This window comes from Nylanderia fulva, unplaced genomic scaffold (genome assembly GCF_048542155.1).
Source record: "Nylanderia fulva isolate GAGA-0341 unplaced genomic scaffold, ASM4854215v1 Scaffold633, whole genome shotgun sequence".
In the NCBI taxonomy this organism is placed as follows: Eukaryota; Metazoa; Arthropoda; class Insecta; order Hymenoptera; family Formicidae; genus Nylanderia; species Nylanderia fulva.
This window is the reverse complement of record NW_028190735.1, coordinates 34,293-54,830: the sequence shown is the minus strand read 5'-3', so window position 1 is coordinate 54,830 and position 20,538 is coordinate 34,293. Positions and strand designations below refer to the sequence as shown.

The window sequence follows — 20,538 nt, the reverse complement described above, 5'->3', positions numbered from 1 at the left end:
ACCAAAGTCAATCCGCTCTTTTCAGAGCGACCAAAGTCAATCCGCTCTTTTCAGAGCGACCAATACATTTATACATGGAACATCTTGTTCGCAAAACATAATCATTTTTCTCACGTCTCGCTTAAAAAGAAAGGGCAAAACGGGCGGATAATGTTAAGTCATTAAAAAAAATGTATTATAACGTAAAAAATTATAATACGTTATAATATGCCTTTTTTAATAACATAATTATTATACGTTTTAATACATGTCTCGCGTCAATCACATGTTCGGCAACGCCGCGTGATTGTTATCGTCTAGACGTGTCGCGAAGCGTCGCGACGCGTTGCGTCATCCGTCGCCGCAGTCTGTTGTCGTGTCCTTGCCGTGTAAACAATTGTCGTCCGCATCGAGTAACGTGTGCCTTTTTACAAGTAATTTTTAATAATTAATCGGTACACTGAGAGAATTTTTTCTTAAAATTTACCCTAAAAGTTATGGTAATTGTGAGACAATACGGTATGAAAAGAATTTTATTAAAATTTCTCTGATTAATATTTATCACATTAAAAATAATATCTATCACAATAAAATATGAAATATGTGTGATTAATTTTACTAAACTGTATAGTAAAATTAATCAAACATATTTTATATTTTCTTGTGATACATATTATTATTTTTAATATAATAAATAGTAGAGAAATTCTAATAAAATTCTTTCCACATTGTTGAAGATTCGTTCTTCGGATCGAATCCTCGAGGACGATCGAATTTTCTAGAATGTTTTTTTGTTAAATTCCTTAGTGTTTACGCCAAGGAAACACGTGAAACCAACGTGTACACTCGCCGCTAATTGGCGTGAGTACATCGCCTGATTTTCTAATGGTCCAATCGAGGACCCCGATCGGCTGCCGCCCTACGCGAGCTCCGAAATTCGCGCAACCCTCGAGTCAGTCCTCGAGAGAGCGAGCGCCGAGAAACATAAGTCTCGGTACGCGACGAACTTGTAGAAAGTGAATAAACTAATTTATAAGAGTTTTAACAAGGCTCTGTAATATAAATATAAATTTAACGTATAAGACGGGCAACAAGAGCCAAATCGCGGATGACAATGCGTTATCCTAACGAAACTAAATAATTTTCCGTTAGAATTAAATACCGGTGCACAAGGCACCAAATTTTACTTGGACACGGCCAAGATTTTAAAATATAAAATAATCTCATATTTGAGATTTAATTTTAATACCCCCTTTTTTTTTTAACCCCCCTACGGAAATTAAATAAATGAATGCAAGAGAAACATATAGATCCGAAAATCGGGGATTCCCGATTCAGCGATTTTCGGATCTATATTTTTCTCTTGCATTCATTTATTTAATTTCCGTAGGGGGGTTAAAAAAAAAAGGGGGTATTGAAATTAAATCTCAAATATGAGATTATTTCATATTTTAAAATCTTGGCCGTGTCCAAGTAAAATTTGGTGCCTTGTGCACCGGTATTTAATTCTAACGGAAAATTATTTAGTTTCGTTAGGATAACGCATTGTCATCCGCGATTTGGCTCTTGTTGCCCGTCTTATACGTTAAATTTATATTTATATTACAGAGCCTTGTTAAAACTCTTATATTGATACACGCTGGCTTAAAAATGCGTTTGTTTACCAACATTAATATATATAACAGAGAAAAGTATAGAATCGAAAGGATTTGAATAGCTCAGCTGGAAGAGCAGTCGCCCGGCAAGCGAAAGGTCTCGGGTTCGTTTCCCGATTCAGCGATTTTCGGATCTATATTTTTCTCTTGCATTCATTTATTTAATTTCGGTAGGGGGGTTAAAAAAAAAAAGGGGGTATTGAAATTAAATCTCAAATATGAGATTATTTCATATTTTAAAATCTTGGCCGTGTCCAAGTAAAATTTGGTGCCTTGTGCGCCGGTATTTAATTCTAACGGAAAATTATTTAGTTTCGTTAGGATAACGCATTGTCATCCGCGATTTGGCTCTTGTTGCCCGTCTTATACGTTAAACTAATTTAAACCGTTTCAAAACGCGTACAATCATTTGATCTCGTTAACCCGGCATCCTACAACGTTAAATCTTATACATATAAAATGGTCCTTCGAGCCGGATTTTAAAAACCGATCGAGTGATAGTGAAATCGCGAAAAGAACGGGCTCCTTTGTTTCGTACCTTATTCGAACGATTGACAATTTCTGCTTCGTGTGCCTATATCGGGGCAGTAAAGTTAAAAACGCAGTGATCCGCGGCACGAGAAATTCGCTAATTACGCGTTTTCGTTTGGAGTAGAAAGACTTCGTGTGCGGGAGTGAGACCGCGCTACACAACAATTAGCCGTCGCGCGCGCTTCGAAACAGTCTCTCTCTCTTTCTCTCTCTCTCTCTTTCTCGTTCTCTCTCGAAGACGCGAAGAGCGAGAGAGACGGATCACCGTCGCGCGCGTTCCGAAGATCTCTCTCTCTCTCTCTCTCTCTCTCTCTCGCGCTCTCTCCAAGACGCGAAGAGCGAGAGAGACGGTATCACGCCGCGCGCTCCGAAGCTCTCTCTCTCGCTCTCTCTCTTTCTAGCTGCGGCTCTCTCGATCGCGCGCCTGCCGTCGCTCCGGCCTAAGCCGCGGCGCTCCGGCCACGTGACGGTCACGCACCCTCACGTATCCGGTGTACATCGAATTCTGCATTTGAGTAGTCAGAATTTTGTTGAAGTGTCACTTGCAGTGCAAGCGCCGCTATCACGCGCTTTGCAATTTTGCATTCGGACGGCAGTTAAACGCCGTTCGAGATTAATGACTTCACGCGTACTCCGCTATCACGCACCAGTGATTTTCTTAATTGAGTGCGGTGAACATTTGCGAGTTATCCGCAAGCGCCGCAAGCACGCGCTTTGCGTTACGATAATCGCAGTGACTCTCAATGATTAATCGTGACTTATATTGATTAACAGTGACTCTCAGTGAGCGTGCGCCGCTATCACGCGCACCGCACCGGTGAATCTTAACCAGTGCATTTTTTTCTCACTGACTTTTGACTCTCGCAGACCACAGTGCAAACGACAGCGCACGCCGCTATCACGCGTACGCGTCGTGCATCTCTCTGTGACTCTCTCGACACAGATTAATAGACAGATCGCCAAAGGCCTGCCTAAAGATGAGACCGCCATCTTCGTGCGATAGACTTTGCCCCTTACCGACACACTTTGCCCCTGGTTCGAATCCGTGCTAAATTTCGTAGACTTGAACCAAAAGACTTTGCCCCTGGTTCGAGTCCGTGCTAAATTTCGTAGACTCGACCAAAAGACTTTGCCCCTGGTGCAAGTCCAGGCTAAATTCGTTTGACATTACCAACAGACTTTGCTCCTGGTGCGAATCCAGGCTAATTGATCATGAGACCAATTTGAGAGATTTGGCCCCCGTTGTGTGTGTGTGTGAGAGAGAGAGAGAGAGAGAGAGAGAGAGAGAGAGAAAGAGAAAGAGAATATTTTACATATGCATATATATATATATATATATATAATTTATTAAATATAAAAAATATATTTGTTCACGAACGCGCTGCTTGAGCAAAGGATCGCGCTGCACGAAAGGATGAGTCACTTTTTTGTATTAAATTGACTTTAATATTTTAAAACAATTAGAAAACGAACACTTTAACAAACTTTTACAATCTTAATTAATTTACAGAGAAAATCGAACTCAAATCAATGTGCGGAATAGCGGCGGTCGTCAACGAATTTTGCGGTGTATCTGATAAGCGGTTTGCGATATGTTTTCACGGCGGAAAAGCGATAACGCTGTGATTTCGGGTGCGAGCTCTCTTTTATGGGTTTCCGCAAAAGACCCACCTTTTCGGGAAGCGCCAATAATTTTGCGTCTTTTTAAAGTTGCGCGAGGTGACCTGAGTGTATTACGCGTAATTGGCCGCTGTCAAAATTGACAGAACCACGGCTGTTAGAAAGCATGCGCGAGCTGGCGATCACGATGATTATTGGCGAAACGAGGCGCCCGTGAGAAGCCGCGCATGCTCAATAAAATATAATTATTCGGCAGAACGGTTGCGACACCGTTAATTGTTTATATTTCGAGCGTGTTTTTGTACGACAGGATAATTTATGTCGCGATATGTTTTCAAAAAAAAAACATTTAAAAACGATATGCCTGTTGACTTGCGATCGGAAGCGAATATTCTAGAATATTCTATTTAAGATATAATATTTTATTACATGTAGTTTCTATTATGCGTTTCAAACAATATTTTTTACACATAAAATGTTTTTTTATTGAAATAATCACAATTTTAAATGTGATATAACACAGTGTTCAAAAATTTTTAATTAAATTTTATTAAAGAAAATTACTTGAAATTTTTTACATTAAGAATTTAAAGGCTCCTTATTCTCTTGTAGAAATTTATCACTATGCCAACTTATTTCGAGTATTTAAAATACTATAATATACAGTAATTTAATTATTCGAAATAAAAGTGATTAATTACTCGAAATAAAATTGATAAATTGGCGTTACTAGTAATAAATTTCTATAAGGGTTGAAATAAAGTATAAGAGATAAATAGGCTATATGTGAGCCGTATGCCAAATGTGAGATGTAAGACGCATATTGAAATTTAATTTTTCGATATAACTTTCAAAAATGTACACGAGGTACAAAAAATTAGCTTGGACATTTGTAAGACTTAAAATTGGGATTAATTCTCAATTCTATTAATTAAATTTCGAAATAACACACCTTACATCCGCGCACGGCTCACATATAGCCCATTTATTAGTGCAATTTTTAAGTTCCTTATTTTTCAAAGTTCACCTTTTTACATTATCAAATATTTTTGGTACGTTTTCAAGAATTTTATATTTTTACTTACCGCAGTTTCTTATCCAAATGTAAAATCTTTTATCGCAGTCTATAAAAAATTGAAACAATTTACAATTTTATGATATAATATTATTATTATTACAATTTCTATATATATGCACATCTGTCAAATATCGTGATTTATTTCACATTATTATTATCTATTTTAATAAAAAAAAAAAAAAACACTTGCAACAATCAAAAATAAACCGCCTGCCGCGAACGGAAAATGCCAAGAAAGCACGCAATTTCCGCGAATCTCGTAATTTTTTTGAAGAATCAACAATTTCAACGAAATTGTAAATTCTTCAAATTACTGCACAAGTATAATTCACAATAATAATTTTCAGTAACTACGATAAAAAATCGTATACTGAAAACCTCAAACGAAAGTGCAATGGAAGTAAGAGTAAAGTCTGTGATAAAATTAATTGGCAATAGAAAATTAATAATTTTCAAATAGAAAAATTTTGAAATTACCGAGGATTTACAAATAATAAAGTAAAAATATTAAATAATTTATGTTTTCGAATTTTGCTCGCGGAGAGGATCTTTAAAACAAGATTTTTAGAAGAGAGGACCTTTAAAATATAAACAGGCAAAAACGTTGGAAAAATTAAAGCGCGCGTTTAAACAGATAAACGCAATGAAATAGATACGCAATTGTTTTTACTTATCGCTGTAAGCTCACAAGCTTCTGACGTGCTATACACTTTTATATAATATATACAGGGTGTCCGGTAACTAACGGACCAATGATTAAGGGCGGATTCTCTGGCCAATTTGGAGACGATTTTTCCTTAGCAAAAATGTAGAGAAGTCAATAATTTTCGAGTTATAAGCGATTGAAAAAAATAGGTTTTTTGAAAACTAAACGTTTTGGAGTTAAAAGTCTAACATAATTACATTCTTCAGTTAATTTCAGGTAGAGTTTACTATAATAAAATTTTAATTTAAGGCTTAGTTATTGTATGTTCACACTTCGAAGGTTTCTTCTTCCTTTTTTTTTTTTTTTATCGATTTAATGTGAACTTTAATGAATAGCCGGGACCGCTCCGAAAGAACGCGAGGTAGGAACCAAGGGAGCAGTGGCGAGGAGATACTGAAGGCGGAGTAACTTTTAATCGTTTAACTTTTGAAAAATATTATATTACTTGAGAGCATGTTCTCGCTCAACAGCTCTTTACAGAATAATGCGAGAATCGCCACGTACGGCGAAACTTCCTGATTTTCCCGACTGAGAAGGGGAACCAAAATCACGCATCAGCCGGATGACACGTGTCTAAATGGACGCAAACATCGGTGAACGCGAACCGAGGAGCGAAAACATTGACATAAGCTCCTTGGTGTTTTCAAATTTGAAGGTTTAACGAGCTGATCGATAGCCTTCTAATTATTATTTGTAGTCGTGTCTAAACATACCGCCCGCCTCGAAACCATCGTTTCGAAATGACTTGAACAACAAAAAAAAGAGGGGCGACTGGTGAAGCGATCGGTATGTCGTTTGACAGAATGAGTTTAAAGCGATATCTGGAGTCTGACCTTAATTACGTAAGGTTGTCCAGGCTTTCGACGTCTATCGGAAGTAAGCATAATTTGACAATAGGCCGAGTATATTCGGAAGTCGCGGTTTTCACCGTCGCGACGCGAATCAAACCGTCTGGACCCGGGTGACATCGGATGACGCGAGCTAAGTCCCACTTACAAGGCGGAAGGAGAGAATTGCGTAACAGGACCAGTGACCCGACGCGAACTCCGTTTTTCGAAACTTGCTTCCATTTGACGCGTTGTTGCAAGGTATTGATGTAGTCCTGCTGCCAGATTTTCCAGAAACGTTCTGTGAGCTGGCGAACAAGTTGCCAGCGCGTCAAACGGTTCTCATTTAGATGCAGTACAGAGGGTTCAGGCGCGATCGTAATCGCGGATCCGATCAAGAAATGACCGGGCGTCAGAGAATCGCAATCGTCGACGGAATCAGTGAGAGGCGCGATAGGGTGCGAGTTTAGGCAGGCCTCAATGTTGCAGAGAATCGTTGTGAACTCTTCGAACGTAAGAGTGTGTGAACCGACGATTCTGCGAAGATGATACTTGACACTGCGAACCCCGGCCTCCCATAGTCCGCCGAAGTGAGGCGCGGATGGAGGCATAAAGTGCCATGACACCCCGTCGGAAGCGGCACTATTTTGAAAAGTTGGATCGCGCAGCGCGGCTCGAAATGATGCGGCCAATTCGCGATCGGCGCCGACAAAAGTAGTTCCATTATCAGAGTAGACTGATTCAGGCATGCCACGTCGGGAGCAGAATCTTGAAAAGGCGCCTAAGAAGGCTGGAGTGGAATAACTCTCGACTAATTCTAAATGTATGGCTCGCGTGGCCATACAGACGAAGATGGAGATGTAGGCTTTGCGGGAAGCGACACCGCGTCCCGACATTGATCTGATTAAAACGGGACCAGCATAATCGAGACCACAATTAATAAACGCGCGCGCAGGAGGAGAAACGCGCACCGAAGGCAAGTTTCCCATCAATTGATTGGGAGTAGCTGCCTTTTCACGCGTGCATACTACGCAGCGGAAAACGACAGATTTGACGATATTTCGAGCACGCAATATCCAGTACTCTCGACGAAGAGTAGCTAGAGTTAATTGAGGCCCCGCGTGAAGAGATCTTAAATGCACGTGCTGCACGAGGAGGTTCACAAGAGGATGTGCAGCTAAGATTATAGGATGTTTTTCGGAGAACCGCATGGGGGCACGCGACAGCCGCCCACCAACGCGGATTAGTTTGTCTTCGCCGAGAAATGGCGTGAAAGACAACAATGCACTCTTTGCTGGAATCGAACGTTGCTGCAACAACGATTCCTTTTCCCGCGCGAATAATTCTGATTGAATTTGCAACAACCAAAAGTCTCGTGCTTTTCTACATTCGAGCGCGGAAATTGACCGGGAGCCTTCGTCGCATGTGTCGCGCGGCACCGAGTGTCTTTTAAGCTTTGAGATGAATCTCATGATGTAGGCGGTGACACGAATTAAACGCGGCCACGAAGAGTACCGTGCGGCAAGGTCCCATGGTTTTCGTCGCGACACGAGATGAGACGCCGCGTTTTCTTTTCGCTCCATCGTGGGCATCGAAAGAGACGAATCGAATGGCGCCGGCCATTCGGATTCAGAAAAATGTAACCAAGCAGGTCCCCGCCACCAGAGCGTGTGAGAGGTAAAATTCTCACCGGGTATACCGCGTGACGCGCAATCCGCGGGGTTGTGATCAGTGGGGACGTGTCTCCATTGCGCGTTTGGGAGTCTAGATTGTATTTCAGAGACGCGATTCGCGACGAACGTCTTCCACTTTGATGGATGTTGCGCCACCCACGCGAGAACTACCGTGGAATCGGTCCAACAGTGGCAAGAATCTGCAGGGAGATGCAGGGATGATTTGACAAAATCGATTAGTTTCGCGAGTAACACGGCAGCGGCGAGTTCCAGCTGTGGAATACTTAATGTTTTTATCGGCGCGACTTTTGATTTTCCGATTAACAATCGTACTGTTATTTCACCGGATAACGAAACTATTCGAATATACACGGCGGCAGCGTAAGCGTGCGAAGATGCGTCTGCAAAACCGTGTAAGTCGCATCTGACGCAATCTGCACCGCGTTGAATCCAGCGGTCCAATTGAAGACCGTGCAGAGCGGCGAGAGATGAGCGAATGGAGTCCCAGCGATCGAGAATGTCAGCGGAAAGCACGTCGTCCCATCCGATTTTGAGCAGCCAGAGTTTCTGAAGGAAAATCTTCGCGACAACGGTAACCGGAGTACTCCACCCCAACGGATCGAACAATCTCGCGATAGTTGACAGGATCGACCGTTTGGTAGTCTGCTCGGAATGCGGAAGTGTGACGTTAAATTGAAAGGCGTCAGAGGACGGATTCCACCGGATGCCGAGAATTTTAAGATGGTCATCTGTTTGAAGCGTTTTATCGCAAACTAGGCCGTGATCTGCGCTAGCGATATCGCTGAGGAGTTGAGAAGAGTTGCTCGCCCATTTTCTCAGCTCGAATCGGCCTCGACGAAGCAACGCGCATACCTGCTCGCGAACTTGACGAAGGAGAGGTATGTCGTCCGCCCCGAAGAGAATGTCATCGACATAAGTATTTTGCTGCAGAACAATAGCAGCGAGTGGGAAAGAACTACCCTCATCTTGAGCAAGCTGACGAATGACGCGTAGCGCTAAAAATGGCGCACAGGCTGTGCCGTATGTGACAGTAGTGAGCTGATAAGCTCGAGCGGGTTCTGAAGGAGCGCCGCTCCATAGAATTCGCTGGTAATCGATGTCACGCGGGTCCATAACTATTTGGCGATACATTTTTGTTATATCGGCAGCATAAACGTAGCGGAACTGTCGCCAGCGCAGAATGACAGCCGATAAGTCCGCTTGTAACTTTGGCCCGGTGAGCAAGTGATTATTCAACGACGTTGAATTGGTCGTCAGACTCGACGCGTTAAATACGACTCGCAATCTTGTCGTAACGCTGCTGTCGCGAATGACAGGATGATGAGGGAGATACACTTCCTGCGAGGCAACTTGATCGCTCTTCACTTCGTTCATATGTCCTAATGATTCGTAGTCGTGCATAAATTCGGCGTAGGCCGCACGAAGGTCGGAATGTAGAAGGAAGCGACGATGCAATCCTCGCAGGAAGCGTTCAGCCGTGTGGCGCGAATCGCCGATGTCGATCGGCGGACCGTTCTTAAACGGAAGGCGCACTGTGTATCGACCGTCAGCACCGCGCGAATGCGTGGCTGTGAAATGCTCCTCACATTGCTGCTCTTCAGGGCTGAGGAGAGCCTGTCGAGGAGTTTCTTCGATTTCCCAGAATCGTCTGAGCTCCTGATCTAGAGCCTCCGAATTCGCGCAATGCTGAACGGTGATCGCTCGCGATTGCGTCGACAGCTCGGACATGGGCCCCGACAAAACCCAGCCGAAAATGGTTTGCTGCGCAATTGGCTGCCCAGGGGCGCCTTTACGAACGCCGCTAAGCAGCAATTCGCCATATAAGTCTGCTCCGATCAGGATTTCGATCGGGTCAGCGCTTGTTGGATTCGGATCGGCCAGATTGAGATCGCTTAGATAGCTCCAATCATAGTTGGAATTCGCCTTGTAAGGCGAATATTTTGTGAGAGATCTGAGAATCGACGCGGTTGTCGTGAACACGGGAGCAGCTTGATTGATCGGAGCGATCCGAATCTTAGCGGCGAATTGACAAGTTCCGGCGTTCATTCCGCCGACGGCGGAAATCGAGAGCGGTTGGCGAATGCGACGCATTCTGAGAGTTTGTGCGAGACGCTCCGTGATGAAGGTGATCTCCGAGCCTTGATCGAGAAGCGCTCGCACGGTGAGAGTCCGACCCGACGGTGCACCGACGGTGACGCGGGCCGTCGCGAGTAACATTTGCGGGAGCGCGACGCCTGTTAGCTGGGAGCATAATGCCGTGGCCGAAGTAATCGCGATGGAGTCTGACGACACACTCGACGAGGTTTCGTTTTTTTGAGAGACAGCGGATGCAGTTGAGGAAGAAGCCGAGTCAACGTGCAGCATCGAGTGATGCTTGCTTTGGCAAATTCTGCATGAGTATTGACTTGGACACGTTTGTACAGCGTGCTTTGCGCTCAAACAATTGACGCATCGCTTCGCTTTTAAAATGACTTCAAGGCGTTGACTCGGAGTCCTCCTCAAAAATTGCGGACATTTGTTGATGAAATGCGCGGCCCGACATAATGGGCACGATAAACCAGCGGCAGTGGCGTTAGCACTGGTAACCTTTGGCGCGCGCAAGAATTTGGAAGCATTAGCCGGAGAGATTTCCTCCAATGCACGAATGCGCGTGTCGAGAAATCGGTCGAGAGCTTCATACGAAGGAATGTTCGGGTCGTCACCGGTTTTTAACTTCCACGCTTTCCGAGTGGCGTGATCAAGTTTTTGCGTGACGCTAAAAACTAACATATCGCTCAACATTTGATCGGGTGATCGATTTAAATTTTTTAAAGAAGCGATAGCGCGATTCGCTTTGTCGCGAAGTGCGTTAAGTTCGACAGCGGATTCGCGAGCGACCGTCGGCAGAGAATATAGCGCTGATACGTGCACGTCGACGAGCCGTCGTTTATTGTCGAATCGTGAAACTAATGTTTTCCACGCGATCTCAAAATTATCCGCGGTGATTTGAATAGATTTTATAGTGTCGAACGCACGACCGGTGAGACTTGAAGCTAGGAAATGCATCCGCGAAAATGCAGTTAATTCGGTATTTTGAATTATGAGAGAAGTAAAGCGATCGCGGAAGCTCTCCCAGTCCTCGACATTTCCCGAAAACGGCGGTAGTTGAATCGGCGGCAAATGAGTTAAAGAAAAAGACGATGGTTCAGCGGTACTTATCGTGAACTGCGACAGGCTCGTTCTGGTGGGCGTTGGATCCAGCTCTTCGAGGCAGTCAGCCATGTAGTCGAGGGTTGTCTCGTAGTATTCCTCGCAATTTTCGAAAATCGTGTTCGAAAAGTAGTCCATGGTCCGCTGCTGCTCGGCGGTGAACGCTCGTGCCAAGATAGCGTGCTTCTCGATGCACCGTGTCCAGGTCTCCTTCAAGGTTGACATTCGTTGACGAATCTTAGCCGCCGTATAATTGGCTCTGCCAACTTTTTTAAAGTTGGAGAGCGCTCGCTCGACAGATTGAAGCATTGTTAGCTGCTGCGAGAGATGATCGCTCATCGTGTTGGCTGTCTCCACCTTGGGTGCGGGCGACACGATGACTCCGTCACTGAGGTCCAGCAGAGAGAGATAGAGAGAGAGACGACCGCACTGCTTTCACCGTGGGTTACCTCGATCCGGCTCGAAGGACCAAATTGTATGTTCACACTTCGAAGGTTTCTTCTTCCTTTTTTTTTTTTTTTATCGATTTAATGTGAACTTTAATGAATAGCCGGGACCGCTCCGAAAGAACGCGAGGTAGGAACCAAGGGAGCAGTGGCGTGGAGATACTGAAGGCGGAGTAACTTTTAATCGTTTAACTTTTGAAAAATATTATATTATTTGAGAGCATGTTCTCGCTCAACAGCTCCTTACAGAATAATGCGAGAATCGCCACGTACGGCGAAACTTCCTGATTTTCCCGACTGAGAAGGGGAACCAAAATCACGCATCAGCCGGATGACACGTGTCTAAATGGACGCAAACATCGGTGAACGCGAACCGAGGAGCGAAAACATTGACATAAGCTCCTTGGTGTTTTCAAATTTGAAGGTTTAACGAGCTGATCGATAGCCTTCTAATTATTATTTGTAGTCGTGTCTAAACAGTTATAAAGATATATAATGACAAAGATTGGAAAGTTGTAAAAAATGATGACCTTTTTCGACATTTTCGCTGAAGAAAAATCGTTCCCAAATTGACCAAAGAATCCATTTGTAATCATTGGTCTGTTAGTTACCGGACACCCTGTATATTGGACACGAGTTTCGTTTGTTTCAGATTCTCGAGAGTTGAAGTAGGAACATACGAGTATCATATATATTTGTGACTTGCCGAATGAAAGCAAGACAGAGAGCGAACGAGATGATGAGCTTAATAACTCATAATGTTATAAATAAATAAATAAAAAATTATAACTTGACCTACTAGTTATTGAATCTTTTTTTAATAAAATGTTTCATTATTATTATCATCTAAGTCTAAGTCGTTTAATTACTTTTTAGTTTTTTAATAATTAATTTAATTTATTCTAGTCATTTTTATATGAGAAAAATAATATCACGTATACGTTTTATAATGAATTAATATATTTCGGGAACCGAATTATATATTCTTAATAATATTAGTGTTTAAAAATTATATTTGACTTTTAATTTTAATTATTTTTTAGCAAAGAGTTTCGAAATCTCTTACACACATAATGGGGATTCTTTTCATCCATATATTCGCAATTTAGTATATATGTTAATTATTAATTTTAATAAAATAAAAATTAAAATTAAAGGTCAAATATAATTTTTAAACACAAATATATTAAATTAATTATAAAACGTATACCCATGATAGTATTTTTCTCGTACAAAAATAATTAGAGTAAATTAAATTAATCATAAAAGATTAAAAATTAATTAAAGAATTTAAACTTATATTTTATATAATAATAATAAAACATTTTATTACGTCAAACCGTCGTGAAATAATTAAATAAAATTTGCTAGTTACGTCGAAGTCAAGTTTTCTAAGCTTATAAAACATTTTATTAAAAAACAGATTCAATAAATATAAGTACATGTTATATATATACTTATATTTATTGAATCTGTTTTTTTTTATAAAATGTTTTATTATTATCATATAAAATATAAATTATTTAATTATTTTTTTATTTTTTTATGAGTAATTTAATTTATTCTAGTTATTTTTGTACGAGAAAAATACTATCACGGGTATACGTTTTATAACAAATTAAATATATTTATGTTCAAAAATTATATTTGACCTTTAATTTTAATTTTGTATTTTATTAAAATTAATAATTAACATATATACTTAATTGCGAATTATATGGATAAACAAAATCCCTATTATGTGCGTAAGAGATTTCGGAACTCTTTGCTAAAATAATTAAAATTAAAAGTCAAATATAATTTTTGAACACTTTTATATTATTAAAAATATATAATTCGACTCTCGAAATATATTAATTCATTATAAAACGTATACGTATTAGTATTTTTCACATATTAAAATAATTAGAATAAATTAAATTAATTATTAAAAAACTAAAAATTAATTAAACGATTTAGACTTAGATGATAATAATAATGAAACATTTATTAAAAAATAATTATAATAGGTCAGGTTAATATTTTATTTATTTATTTATTTATAACATCATAAAATTCTGTCCTTTCCGAAATACGCGAACGCTACGAAAAGATAAATCTCGTACATGCCGCCGGACGAGTTCATGAGCATGAGACGCTCTTATCTTGGGAACGTATTAATAGTTACTGCATTGACCACTACTACAATATGGCGCTGAAATCAGTGAGAAATGCTGGTCTCTCCTTCATCCAGACCTTTGGCGATCTGTCTATTAATCTGTGCTCTCGATCATCTTGTTGCTTTTCGACGTTTCTAAACATTTAAAAGGTGCGCGACCTGCTATTTCGACGCCGCTATCACGCGTCCGCGTCGTGCATCTCTCTGTGACTCTCTCGATCATCTTGTTGATTTTCGACGTTTCTAAACATTTAAAAGGTGCGCGACTTGCTATTTCGACGCCGCTATCACGCGTCCGCGTCGTGCATCTCTCTTTGTCTCGATCATTTCGGTAATTTTCGACGTTTCTAAAGATTTAAAAAACCACGCGATTTGCAATTTCGACGCCGCTATCACGCGCCACGCAATCGCTTTGTGTGAGAAAGACAGCCGATAACGGCTTAACGTGACGGTGCGCTAACTCGCGCTCGGACTCTCTCACTCTCTCTCGCGCGTCAATCAGCGGGCGCTTCAAGTCTGCGCGCGCGCTTGAATATTTCGCTTCAGTAGCGAATAATCGATAAACGATTCAACAATCCGGCATCGATAATCATGTCGAATGCCGTGAGTGACCTGCTCATCGAGCAGGGAGCTTGTATTGACGAGATCAAACGAGATCTCGTCAACTTCAAGAAGCTGGCCAAATCAAACGTGACACTCGCCACGACGCGAAGTAGGCTTGCCAAGTTGGAGGAGCACTGGGCCGCCTGCCGCGCCGCGGCCTTCATGTCAAACTGCTTCAAAAGACGACCACGGAGCAGCAAACGACCTTGCCGTACTTCACTCTGGAAAAGTTCCTGAGAGCTGAGGATGTCTACATCGACACGGCCGATCTGTTGCAAGATACGATAAGTCGATTATCTCCTAATACAATTCCGTTTACCGATCGTAGTTCCAATTCCTCCGTTCGCGAAACAAATAATCATTGCTTCCAATTGCCACGCATCGCGCTGCCAAAGTTTTCTGGGAAATTAACCGATTGGGAAAACTTCCGAAACATTTTTGAATCTCTCGTAGTAACTAACGACGCTCTTTCAAATTCTCAAAAATTTCATTACTTAAAAACGAGCGTAACGGGAGACGCTTCCTTGCTGATCAATAATTTAAAAATTTCCGATGCGAATTACGAATCTGCCTGGCAATTGTTAACCAATGAATACGACGATAAGCAAGCGTTAATCTATGCTCATTTACACGCGTTTATTAGCCTTGCCTTCCGGTAATGAAAAGCGAGATTGTAAGCGATTTGCGAAAATTGCGCGACACAGTGTCTGCATCGTTAGCCGTATTAAAAAATCTCGATCGTCCCGTAGAACAATGGGACGACATTCTTGTTTATACAATAACGCAAAAGTTTAGCGCGAGAACACGTACCGAATGGAATTTAACGCGAATTAAACGAAATGAGCCTTCTTCTTATCAGGAGCTTAATGAGTTTTTAACTCTCCGTATACGCGGATTGTCGGACTTTGCCGATTCAAGCAAGGACTCCGGTTCTTCGAAAAATGATAAACCGCGTTTAACGGTAAACAACGTGACTGCCTTTAAATGTATTTGTTGCTCCGGTAAGCATCACGTTTAGAAATGCGAAGACTACGCAAAGAAATCAGCTTCACAGCGCTTTGCTCTCGCGCGCCAGCATAAACTTTGCTTTAACTGCTTAAAGTCCGGACATTTCCCGTCGAAATGCCCGAGCAAATATCGGTGCAGACAATGTCGTCGCTCGCATCACACATTGCTGCATTCAGCGGCAAATCAAAATGCCTTCGATAACTTGGCCAGTTCCGAGGCTACTACCTCCGAATCTGCGTCACAAGCTGCATCTAAGGCGACTACAAATCAGACGGTCAATACGATCGCGGCCGTCCAGGAAGTACCGCCCTCGCTTCAGGAACATCCAAATGTCCTCTTGGCAACGGCATGGGTCGACCTCCACACTGGGGAGGGTCGCTGCTTAAAGGTTCGCGCGTTGTTGGATCAAGGATCCACCTTTAGCTTTATATCAGAATCGCTCTCACAGGCGTTGCGCACTAAACGGCAACGAGCCGATTTACAAATTAAATGCTTCGGCGAAAAATACACGGGTACTGCGAAATCGCGCGTAACACTACAGTTAACCCCGTGTGCTCAAGCCGACCCGAGCTTTCCTCTGACGGCCGGCTTACATTTTTCAACGCATTACTTCATACGCTGCCTCGCGGATTCAGCCCTTCGATGCGTGGCCTCATTTACAGGGTCTATCTTTTGCTGATACTGATCCTTCAAGTCAACATCAAATTTATTTGTTGATCGGTGCTGACCTTTACGGCTCGCTTCTGAAGCGCGATGTCCGTCAAGGTCCTATTGGAACTCCGACAGCGCAATTGACCGCTCTCGGTTGGATCCTTTCCGGCCCCACAAATAGTAGGCCGACTACTACTGCTCAAGCATCTGTATTAAACTGCGTGTTGGAACAAAGCACGCACTCTCTTCTCCAGAAGTTCTGGGAAGATGAGGAGATCTCGCGGCCTGTCCCTCTCACGGAGAAGGAGGAGAGGTGCGAGGCTCATTTCATCGCCAACCACTATCGTACCTACCCCTCAGGGACGCTATGCGGTTCGATTGCCCTTCAGGCATGATTTCCCGATAAAATCGGTGATTCTTTGCACATTGCAACCTCGCTTTATAATAAAATGGAAGGAAAGCTACGGCTTTGTCCTGAACTTCACGCGCAGTACAACGAGTTCTTACGAGAGTATAATTCGCTCGGTCATATAAGGAAGGTGGAATTATCTGACCGCTCCGAGTTCGAGCCGGTATATATTCCTCATCATCCCGTTTTGCGCGACTCGAGTTGCACTACGAAATTGCGCGTTGTCTTCAACGCTTCGTGCAAAACGAGCAATAAGACTTCGCTTAACGATCACTTACTGATCGGTCAGAGACTGCAGCAAGACCTCTCCGCTATATTATTGCGCTGGCGTCAATGGCAATTTGTTTACACGGCGGACATTGCTCAAATATTCCGCTAAATTCTCGTGCATCCGTCTGTCTGACGCGGATTTTCAAAGAATCTTATGGCGATCGTCGGCCGATGGGCCGATTGAACACTATCGCCTTCTCACTGTAACGTACGGGCTCGCCCCCGCTCCGTACCTCGCAATAAGGGTACTGAAACAGCTTTCTCTAGATAAAGGTGACAACTATCCCGCGGCTGTTTCAATTCTCAGCGAGTCCTTCTACGTGGACGATGCGCTCTTTGGCGCGGACGATACGACTTCATTGATAGAAGCTCGTGTCCAACTAGTTGAAATCCTGCAAAAGGGAGGTTTTCAACTACGAAAGTGGGTTTCTAATGCCTCCTCTCTTCTTCAAGGACTTTCGGCTCATCAGCCGGAAGTCACCGATCACTTACTCGTAAAAGAAGATTCTCGGGCTTTCATGGCTTGCTAAAGAGGACGCGTTCAAATTCGTGATAACTCCGTTGAGATCGGTTACGCACACGAAACGTTCCGTTCTCTCGTTCACGGCAAAATTATACGACCCAATAGCCGGTTGTTGTAACCGCGAAAATCTTGCTACAAGAGTTATGGCTTTTCAAATGTGATTGGGACTCCCCTCTTCCAGAGTAGTTGCGCGATCGTTGGGAGAGCTACACCAACGATTTAGAATCATTAAACCGCGTCCGAATACCGCGTTGGACCGGTCGACATTCCAATAACCTCGCGTTCAAAATCCACGGGTTTGCCGACGCTTCAAACCGCGCTTACGCGGCGGTCGTTTATATTCGAGTGCTTCCTTCGCCAACGAAGTTTCATATCACTCTGCTCGCTGCTAAAACAAAGGTCGCGCCGATCAAAACCGTAAGCATCCCGCGCTTGGAACTGAACGCTATCGTCCTCCTCAGCCGGCTAATCAAGTGGACCTTGACATCGTTGAAATTACCTCCGATTCCAATATACGGATGGACGGATTCGACCATCGCTCTCGCGTGGCTCGGTCAACATCCATCAAAATGGAGCACCTACGTGGCTAACCGCGTATCCGAAGTCTGTCTGGATTCTGTTTGTTGGAATCACGTTCCGTCTCGAGATAATCCGGCGGACTGTGCCTCGCGCGGCTTGACCGCCTCCGAGCTCGTGACTCACCCGCTATGGTGGAACGGTCCACGATGGCTTCAGAAGCCATCGACTGCGTGGCCGATTCTGAATGTCTCAGCTCCGCTCGACACTGCCACCGATCAGCAAGTGTCGGTGGAAAGAAGACGGCCTGTGACGTTCCATGTTCAAGAGGCCGAGGAATGGGAACTCCCATATAGGTTCTCCACTTGGACCAAGCTTGTCCGCGTGACTGCCTATATGAATCGCTTTATTCTTCGTGTAAAAGAAAAGAGCGCGTCTCGCTCCCAACTCTTCTCCCTTCTGAACGCCGATGAGTTTAGGAGGGCGGAAATCTTCTGGTTGCGCTATCTGCAACAGAGATTCTTCGAGCGAGAAACGCGCTCACTAAAGAATAACGGCACCATGCCGCATTCGAGCTCGTTGAGCAAATGTCCTTTTCTAGGAGAGGACTCTTTACTCCGTCTTGGCGGGCGGTTGACGAATTCCGCGCTCAGCTATGACGAGCAACATCCTATAATAATAGCGGTATGCTTGTAACGGATCCGCGATATCCTGTCTTTCTTTGTTCTTGAAGAACGACAATCGAACCTCAATCACGTATTCAATAGTCTATCAAAAGGGTCCGAAGCGTCGGAACCAGATACAGTGTACAAATCTGATATGATACAATAAAATTACTGTTATTAAAATTAAATAAAAGGAAAAACAATCACAATAAAATATAAAATATATTTCATTAATTTTACTTTACGGTTTAGTAAAATTAATAAAACATGTTTCATATTTTATTGTGATAGATATTATTATTTTGAATGTGATAAATATTAATTAGAGGAATTCTAATAAAATTTTTTCCATACAATATTATCCTACGATTACCACAATTTTCAGGGCAAATTCTAAGAGAAAATTCTCTCAGATTGTGATTATTTATGTGTTGTAATTTGTAATCAGTTATTTATTACAATAATTTTAATCAAGTGCGTGAGTCAAAGTGTCAATAGAATTTATTACAAAAAAATGATTTCATCATGCAGTGTGTCACAGTGTGTCAATATCGGATTGTATCCAGTCAGGCAACAATTATTCGTCAAAGGACATCAAACATCTCTACAAGGTAAGAATCAGTGAGAGAGAGAGAGAGAGAGTGTGTGTGTGTGTGTGTGTATACGCGTACACACACACGCACACACACACACACACACACACAAAACGCTGCGTGTAACAAACAGCTGATCGCTTCGAGCGCCCACGTAATCGCCCGCGTCGGATAATGTGGTGCGCCGCTCCTGATTACCGCCCGTACTCGTGCTATAATTCGCTAACTATTACTTTTTATATTTCAAAAACTAAGCTTCAGATAAAATTTAATTTTGGCAAAGGAAAAAATCGTCTTTAAATTAAGTCAGGAATACGACATTTTAAAGACAAACGGTTGTTTTGAATCACCCTGTATAATACAGGAAGGATCGATGATATTTCGACTATCTGTCAACTGTGTCGGTCCGACGGTTTCTTCAAAAGCTTCCGCCCCGGCTCTCCCGTTGCGGGAGAGACGCTCCGATCGAGAAACACACAACTCTACCTTTGTGCCGTAGCCTTCCCTGGCGGGAGGCGGCGGTCCGCGCGCGTCCTCGGACAGCCTGATCGAAGAGCCACCACGATTATTCTTTCTCTCTCTCTCGTCCGAGAGAAGAGACCACGATGGTTGAACGAGAAGCGCGTTTCTTCGCGAACGCAAAAATTTCGAACGATTACCCTGAACGGTGAATCACTTGGCTCGTAGGTCGATGAAGAACGCAGCTAAGCTAATTGCGCGTCAACTTGTGTGTAAATTGTCACGTATGTTCGGAGCGAACGAACGCAAAGGTCAATCGTAGATGAATTGAAGTAAATATTCGAGCCGAGATGTTATTCCGGTTGTTTCGATTCCGCGAGCGGAGGAATATTACAAAAAACTCGCCTTTGTCTCGCGTTTCGGGCGTGATGGGGCAATCGTCCACGATAGGTTTCAGCACGTGTGCCACGCGCGATAGGAGAGCCTAGCTGCCGAATTCCGCGAGATCAAAAATGAGTCTACGAGGAGTTGAAACTGAAGGAGCTCCGTGTATATCAGCGAAAAGCGCATCGCGCGAATTTATCTCGTTCTAGAGCGAAAACTCCGCGTTTAATTTGTCGCGAGGCTTTGAATAAAGCTTGCCTCAAAGTGAGTTTCTCCACCTTTAAATTTCTCCGACATCTAGTCTCCTTTGTATCTACGATTTGACTTATAAATAAATAAATTTGCCTCGCGCGGAAAATTAAAACAAATCGAAGGTTCTCGCACAGGAAGTAAAATGGTCCTTCGAGACGGATTGTGAAGATAACGAGGGACGAATCAAGGTAAAAACGGAGAAAAAGTGATTCTCGTGGGACTCTCGCGGACAGTGAAAAAGCGCGGTGGACAAGAGAAGCCCATCAGTCTACAAACGAGTGTGCAAAAGAAGAGACAGGGAACCAAGTGTCGAGTTCGCTTT

General features: G+C 42.9%; 1 protein-coding gene across 1 annotated transcript; it reads right to left on the bottom strand.

The window, feature by feature from the left end:
* Positions 1 to 6,407: 6,407 nt before the first annotated feature.
* Positions 6,408 to 11,618, bottom strand: LOC114938071 (uncharacterized). Its single transcript, XM_029311812.2, has one exon. It carries the CDS (start codon positions 11,616 to 11,618, stop codon positions 6,408 to 6,410), a length of 5,211 nt encoding a protein of 1,736 aa, XP_029167645.2.
* Between the last annotated feature and the right edge of the window lie 8,920 nt (positions 11,619 to 20,538).

Coding starts and splice junctions, on each gene's coding strand:
- LOC114938071 (XM_029311812.2), bottom strand. CDS start 11,618: ATGAGCGATCATCTCTCGCAGCAGCTAACAATGCTTCAATCTGTCGAG.